General features: G+C 39.5%; 2 protein-coding genes across 2 annotated transcripts in view; one reads left to right on the top strand and one right to left on the bottom strand.

The window, feature by feature from the left end:
• Window positions 1-2,981: 2,981 nt before the first annotated feature.
• Window positions 2,982-4,982, bottom strand: LOC140948641 (uncharacterized). Its single transcript, XM_073397905.1, has one exon. The coding sequence runs from the start codon at window positions 4,973-4,975 to the stop codon at window positions 3,032-3,034; it is 1,944 nt and encodes a 647-aa protein (XP_073254006.1). The 5' UTR covers window positions 4,976-4,982; the 3' UTR covers window positions 2,982-3,031.
• Window positions 4,983-7,416: 2,434 nt separating this feature from the next.
• Window positions 7,417-8,054, top strand: part of LOC140948636 (uncharacterized) — a 2,064-nt gene continuing 1,426 nt past the window's right edge. Inside the window, exon 1 of the mRNA XM_073397900.1 lies at window positions 7,417-8,054. This exon is cut by the window's right edge and continues 1,426 nt beyond it. Within this exon, the coding sequence (XP_073254001.1) occupies window positions 7,421-8,054 (634 nt within the window). The 5' untranslated portion in view covers window positions 7,417-7,420.

Genomic DNA, 8,054 nt, shown 5'->3' on the forward strand with positions numbered 1-8,054 from the left:
ACTCACTCATTCATTCATTCATTCATTCATTCATTCACTCACTCACTCATTCATTCATTCATCCATTCATTCATTCTCTCACTCACTCATTCATTCATCCATTCATTCATTCATTCATTCACTCACTTACTCACTCACTCACTCACTCACTCATTCATTCATTCATTCATTCATTCATTCACTCACTCACTCACTCACTCACTCACTCGCTCGCTCATTCATTCACTCATTCATTCATTCTTTCGTTCATTCATTCACTCATTCATTCACTGTGAAACAAAGGAAACAATGACTATTTTATTTTAAGTAAATTTTTTCAAAACTCACTTGAAGTTCTTCCTTTTCTCCTTCTACTTTGCCTACATTTCCTGTCATTTCTTAGCGTAAACCGGTTAAACTTGATATTCCTGTATGACGCTGCCGGCTGATAATACTGTTTGATGGTGTTGTCACCCGCCCGGAAGAAGGAACCGCTTAGATGGCGGACTTGAAGATGGATATCAGAAGGAACACCCTTGGGCTGCTTCTCTTTGCCACTCAACTCAATATAAATCTAAGCGGTGTTTAAAGACAATATGTTATTTCAGAAGAATGCTAAGATTTTAATAGATGATTAGATGTGTCATACAGTCTCGGAGAAGGGATTCCGATATAAAAAAAGACGTGGATGCACGTCGAAAAACTAAATTCAAACCTCCAAGCGAGAACAGTGAGGGTGTGGCTCAAACTTTAACTGACCTCTTAAGGCCACTTCTGTGTGGTCAGTATCACGGCATTTTTTGTAAATTTTCTATGTACAGCCCTTTACGATACATGAATGGCCAAATATACTGACTTTCCGTTTCAAACACGAGTCATTTGGGGTAAAAAGAATGAACAGTAATGCGGCAAAAAGTGCGAAGAGATAAAGACTTGTGGATAGGCAAGCTTACCTTGAGTAGACGAACATTATAACACTGTGTACAGCTATCATCAATACTAATGCTGAAACGCGTGTGTCCTTTTGACACAAGCTCATCAAACACCTAACATATGAAGAAAAGGCACATATTATTAGTAAGGAGTTTAAAGAACGAGCACGATCGGAAATATGTTATACAGAGCATGAGTGCATCTGGGGTACGGAGTCATCAATCTTAATTAAAGTCGTTGTGGGAAAACGTGTCGAACTGAAAGTATGCACAGTCGATCCAAAATAATTTTCAAGTAAATAAGCCTTTTTGTTTATGTTTGTAATTATTTAGCAGTAATAGATATATTAATTTAACTAATTAATTAATTATAAAGATAATCACTTTTTACCCTCGATACTAGGGGCCTTCATTCTGCGTCTAGCTTACCATTTTGTCATTTTTAGTATTGAAACTCCATTTATGGATACCAGTGGTATATCTGTTATAAGTGAAGCACTTGTTCGCTTTATCTTTTAGTTCTTGAAGTCTTCGAAGCACTTTTGTAAGGTAAACAATGCCATTTAGGCGTCCGATAGCCATTGCACTGTCTCGGGTCAGCCGCCGATAAGACTCCAGTAGGTTGTTCCCTTCCCATAGTGTACGGAAAGCGAAGGCTTTGTGAAGTTCATATATTTTCTTCATGAAAGACCATTCAAGTTCTTGGTAAGTGTTGAAGAGACAATCCAGAAACTTTTGCCGAAGACTCGGGGTAATAGAGTCATCTTCAATGAAAGAATGACAATTAAGAAATGAAAAGATTCAGTAAAATAATCCAAAGATTTCGTGCACGAGGACAAGCACCAAAATTACGTCTCCGGCAGGATCAGAATTGGCGTTCCCCCCTCCTCCCCTTGTAGAATTTAGGGCACATTTGAACTACCACGTTCTTGTTGCTCAAGAGGAGCTCACATAACCCTTTGATAATGCGGTAATAAAAAGCCTTATAAATAAGAGTTATTAGTAAATGTTTTCTTTGAAGACTAGCCAAAGTGGGGCCAGCGAACTTACCCGACCTCTTAAATATTAGACAACGTTAACGTTCTCGCTACAACCTAAGGGGTAATGTGGGCCTTGTTTTGCAGGACCCTAAAGCAACCATAGAGCTGAATTCAACCACCCTTTAGCTACCAGTTTAGAGAAGAACACAGTGACTTGGCTTAAGTTATCGGAGGCTCTTTTATTTTATACCTTAGCCTTCGTGTTAAATTCCAACTTAGGTGCATAAATATGGAGCTGTGTTTTAGTCTCATCCTTGTGTTTAAAATTCGAATTAATATAAACATTGAATGCTATTTTCATTACGATGATGATGATGTTGGAGATGATAATGTAAATAACAATCATTATCAGCATCATCATTTTTATTGAATGTACAATCAGATAGATAATTTTGCTCCCATTCTCTTGTGTGTACATGCAGTTCTTACTTTACCTGGTGTTTCAGTGGCCTCTTTAAGCGCCTTTTCGGTCTGCTCAGTGAGGGAAATATCAAATTCACATCCACCAATATCGCCGTCAAGCGTCATAACCTCTGCTATCAGGTCAATACGGGCTGATGCCAAAATGAAAAACGACTCTAAGTACTGCGTGAAGACTGCTACTTCTTTTGGGTCGGAAGCCACGTCCAACAGGCAGACAAACTCGGCGGCGAATTTTTCTTTGTTAATGTCAAGATTGGCCTACAGTTGAAGAAAACGAACTGCAATTAATACTGTATACAGATCTGCAAGGTCATTACACGAATAAAAAACAATACCCCAAAGTTTTTAGTAAATAATACAAGAACTAATTGGATTTTGAAGCAAAAACTATGACTATCTATGAACGCAGAGCAAGCTAAAAGCACCGGTAAATTTGTGCGCATGCGCAGGTCTACAGATTGGTCTTGGTTTTACTTCTGATTGGTTGAAATAAAAGAGCCATGAATTTTTCAGCCAAAAGCGAAAAGTTGCAATAGAATGCCAAATCCAACAAAAAACGACATCATTTTTAATCTACCGAAGCAGTGTTTTTTGGTAAAATGGGGTTGACAGACCTGCGCGGCTCCTGCTGTGTGACCGTTGTGTTGTTATAAGCCTTTACAGTTTTGCTTTAACAAGCATGTCTTTAAGCGACTTTCCTTTTCTATAAGAGATCAAGGGAGGTTCCTTGAATATCTCTCTGAGTAGTGGCTGGTTTTCTATTAAATGCCATTTTTCCATTAGTATGTTTTTCAAACCTGGTAATGACGGTTGAAATTGCGTGACAAAGGGTAAAAGTATTTTTTGCGCTTTCTGTTTTTGTGTCAGAGCTGTCGCTCTATCTGCATATTTAACTTCTGAGAGGATCTTTTCTACCATACTCTCTGGGTAGCCTCTCGAGATAAGGCGTGTTTTAAAGTTTTTAATATTCTTGTCAAATATGACTTTAGAAGAGTTAGTTCTTAGAAGTCTAAGAGCCTCTCCTTTGACAAAACCTTTTTTAACGCCTGGTGGGTGGCAACTGTTAAAGTTAGTGTACTGAAACGTTTCAGTAGATTTAAAATGCGTGCGCACGTCGAGAATTCTTTCTTTCTCAAATCTCTCTCCCTTATAGACTGTCGTGTCCAAGAATGTGGTTTCAATTTGTGATATTTCAGCAGTGAACTTGATTGTAGGATGAAAAGAATTGGCTTGCTCAATGAAAAGATCTATATCTTCTTTGTTTGTGTCCCACAAAGAGAATATGTCGTCAATAAACCTTTTCCACGTTAGTGGTTTCCTTCTGCTTTGTTTTAAGATCTCCTTTTCTATTGTTGCCATAAAAATGTTGGCAAAAGCTACTGCCATTTTCGTGCCCATAGCAGTTCCGTGAGTCTGGAGATAGTCTTTCCCATTGAAATGGAAAGAGTTCTCTTTAAGGATAAGACTGAGCATTTCTTTAAGCAGGTGTGTAGCTATAGGAGGGTTTTTGTCATGAAATTTTTCGTATGCGTTGCATACTATAGTAATTCCTTCCTCCTGTGGGATATTCGTGTAAAGGCTGGTGACATCCATTGAGACTAAGAAAGCGTTACTAGGCACCCTAGTGTTTTCGATAAATCTTATAAAATGTGTCGTATCTTTAAGATACGAGTCTTGTATTTGTGCTATTGGCTGAAGTAGCTTGTCTACAAATGATGAGAGGCGTTCTGTGGGGCCATCGCACCCCGAAATGATAGGTCTTCCAACTAAAGTCGGTTTGTGTATTTTTGTGAGAGTGTAGAATACTGGAATTCGTGGCGGATCTGGTGTCTGGTTAAACCATTTTACTGTCATTTCGTCAATGAAACCTTCGTTATGTAGAGTGTTAATGAGGTGTTTAACTCTCTGGGATGTGTCCTTAACCATTGGTTTTTCCAAAGGTTGATAGTTGTTTCTATCATCCAACTGTTTTTGTCCCTCATTTATTTTGTTCTCTCTTTTCATTATGACGGTTGTTGTGCCTTTATCTGCTTTCTTAAGGATTATTTCTTTGTTTTGAATAAGTTCACGGAGCGCTCGGCGCTCCCCAGGCGGCAGATTGTTTTTAGGTTTATTTAGTGGCACTTCTGTTAGCCGTAGTTTGACTTCCTCTAAATAGGATTCTAGAGCAACTGACCGTTGAACTGGGGGAATCCAACTAGACTTCACATGGAAGGGGTGTGGTACAGTATCTTTGCCATGATAAATGTATTTGAGGCGCATCCTTCTGGCAAATTGGTTAAAGTCTGAAATTAGTTGGCTCCTTATCTGGTTTTCTTTCATGACAGGAGTTGGAATGAATTTCAAACCCCGAGAGAGTAAATTGATCTGCTCTGTTGTTAGTTCTGTGTCTGAGAGGTTCTTAATGTGTTTTTTGCGTGTCTCTATGGCTTCGTTATATAGCTTAATGTGTTTGACATTTTTCCGCTTTCTTCTCCTGTGATTTCTTTCAGTGAGTGTTTTACTATTTATCCCCTTCTCTTTTCCCTTGTTAGAAACAGAGAGAACACTGGGATACGATTCACTTTGTTTATTCTCAATATCAGTAAACTTTGACATCATTTGTGAGAACTTGTCGAACTTAGCTTGGAGGTCTGATGCTAACTTAATTACATCAGTGCTTTTCATTACATTGTTTTCTCTAGTCGCCGATGGCGTCTTATGTTCTCTAGTTTGAACAACATTGGTCGCTTTCCTGAAGTGAGGCTTATCCTTCTCAACCTTTTTTCGTTTGTTCTGAAGACGATCAATGCGTCTTTGGTGAAACTTCGCTAACGAGTGAATGAACTCTTGTTCGGCAGTTTTTCTAATCGAGCCTATTTCTCGTTTAAATTCTTCGTCTGGCGTGATATTTGCACGCACGTTATATCTTAGTGTCTTTGGACATGTTCTGTCCTTCATGTGTTTTCTCAGTTTCGTGATGGCTGTCTCTGATTTTTCAATCTTTGTCTCTAAGGAGGCGGCTTCGGCGGCTCTGCGTGGTGTTTTGCCGTTATGGGTCTGATCGTTAGATTGGTCCCGTTTTCGTTTTCTATCGTTATGGTACTGTTCTCTAGGAACTCTTGTTGTCTTCTGGCGGGTAGGTTGAGAGTCAGGTATAGTTTCAGAGTCGTCAGTAATGGCGCTTTCGTTTCCTTCACCTTCTGTCTCGTCAAGGAGTAGATTTTCCTCTTCAGCGTCCATTGGAGACTCATCTGTTTCTTCTGGCTGAGGTGGTCTAAGTTGACCGTCTTTGGTGAGAATTGAATATTCCATATGTAGATGTAAAAGCTGAAGCAAGACTGCAGTTTCGATTCTACTAGGGAATCTCGTCAGTTGCTAGAGGTATATCTCATGGATAGTGGTAACGTAAAGAGGTTACAGCCGTTTATATAACGCTTAACGGATCGAAAATGCGCGCCTGTTTTTCTATTGGTCCATAGATTCTGGCCAATGACGTGAGTCTTTTGCAATTTCGATCCGACATACAGTTGTGTTTCTATAGAAGGCTTTCTCGTCAGTATTTGAACAATGTAGGTTATTGTCCTCTCTGAAAAGTACATAGACTTTATAAGTAAATATTACTATTCAACATTTCCAAAGATGAAGATCTGAATATTCGTATGTACTGGGTACATTTACTTCTTTTGTATCATTGTACATGTTCAAATTCTGATTGTCTGGCACGTCGCAGGACGGGGTCATGTCTAAAAATATCAAGCATGGTAAAATGGGGTTGACAGACCTGCGCGGCTCCTGCTGTGTGACCGTTGTGTTGTTATAAGCCTTTACAGTTTTGCTTTAACAAGCATGTCTTTAAGCGACTTTCCTTTTCTATAAGAGATCAAGGGAGGTTCCTTGAATATCTCTCTGAGTAGTGGCTGGTTTTCTATTAAATGCCATTTTTCCATTAGTATGTTTTTCAAACCTGGTAATGACGGTTGAAATTGCGTGACAAAGGGTAAAAGTATTTTTTGCGCTTTCTGTTTTTGTGTCAGAGCTGTCGCTCTATCTGCATATTTAACTTCTGAGAGGATCTTTTCTACCATACTCTCTGGGTAGCCTCTCGAGATAAGGCGTGTTTTAAAGTTTTTAGTATTCTTGTCAAATGTGACTTTAGAAGAGTTAGTTCTTAGAAGTCTAAGAGCCTCTCCTTTGACAAAACCTTTTTTAACGCCTGGTGGGTGTATGTCGGATCGAAATTGCAAAAGACTCACGTCATTGGCCAGAATCTATGGACCAATAGAAAAACAGGCGCGCATTTTCGATCCGTTAAGCGTTATATAAACGGCTGTAACCTCTTTACGTTACCACTATCCATGAGATATACCTCTAGCAACTGACGAGATTCCCTAGTAGAATCGAAACTGCAGTCTTGCTTCAGCTTTTACATCTACATATGGAATATTCAATTCTCACCAAAGACGGTCAACTTAGACCACCTCAGCCAGAAGAAACAGATGAGTCTCCAATGGACGCTGAAGAGGAAAATCTACTCCTTGACGAGACAGAAGGTGAAGGAAACGAAAGCGCCATTACTGACGACTCTGAAACTATACCTGACTCTCAACCTACCCGCCAGAAGACAACAAGAGTTCCTAGAGAACAGTACCATAACGATAGAAAACGAAAACGGGACCAATCTAACGATCAGACCCATAACGGCAAAACACCACGCAGAGCCGCCGAAGCCGCCTCCTTAGAGACAAAGATTGAAAAATCAGAGACAGCCATCACGAAACTGAGAAAACACATGAAGGACAGAACATGTCCAAAGACACTAAGGTACAACGTGCGTGCAAATATCACGCCAGACGAAGAATTTAAACGAGAAATAGGCTCGATTAGAAAAACTGCCGAACAAGAGTTCATTCACTCGTTAGCGAAGTTTCACCAAAGACGCATTGATCGTCTTCAGAACAAACGAAAAAAAAGGTTGAGAAGGATAAGCCTCACTTCAGGAAAGCGACTAATGTTGTTCAAACTAGAGAGCATAAGACGCCATCGGCGACTAGAGAAAACAATGTAATGAAAAGCACTGATGTAATTAAGTTAGCATCAGACCTCCAAGCTAAGTTCGACAAGTTCTCACAAATGATGTCAAAGTTTACTGATATTGAGAATAAACAAAGTGAATCGTATCCCAGTGTTCTCTCTGTTTCTAACAAGGGAAAAGAGAAGGGGATAAATAGTAAAACACTCACTGAAAGAAATCACAGGAGAAGAAAGCGGAAAAATGTCAAACACATTAAGCTATATAACGAAGCCATAGAGACACGCAAAAAACACATTAAGAACCTCTCAGACACAGAACTAACAACAGAGCAGATCAATTTACTCTCTCGGGGTTTGAAATTCATTCCAACTCCTGTCATGAAAGAAAACCAGATAAGGAGCCAACTAATTTCAGACTTTAACCAATTTGCCAGAAGGATGCGCCTCAAATACATTTATCATGGCAAAGATACTGTACCACACCCCTTCCATGTGAAGTCTAGTTGGATTCCCCCAGTTCAACGGTCAGTTGCTCTAGAATCCTATTTAGAGGAAGTCAAACTACGGCTAACAGAAGTGCCACTAAATAAACCTAAAAACAATCTGCCGCCTGGGGAGCGCCGAGCGCTCCGTGAACTTATTCAAAACAAAGAAATAATCCTTAAGA

This window comes from Porites lutea, chromosome 9 (assembly GCF_958299795.1).
Source record: "Porites lutea chromosome 9, jaPorLute2.1, whole genome shotgun sequence".
NCBI lineage: Eukaryota > Metazoa > Cnidaria > Anthozoa > Scleractinia > Poritidae > Porites > Porites lutea.

What these genes read in the sequence shown, in the direction of transcription:
- LOC140948641 (XM_073397905.1), bottom strand. Translation starts at nt 4,975, where the DNA reads ATGATGTCAAAGTTTACTGATATTGAGAATAAACAAAGTGAATCGTAT.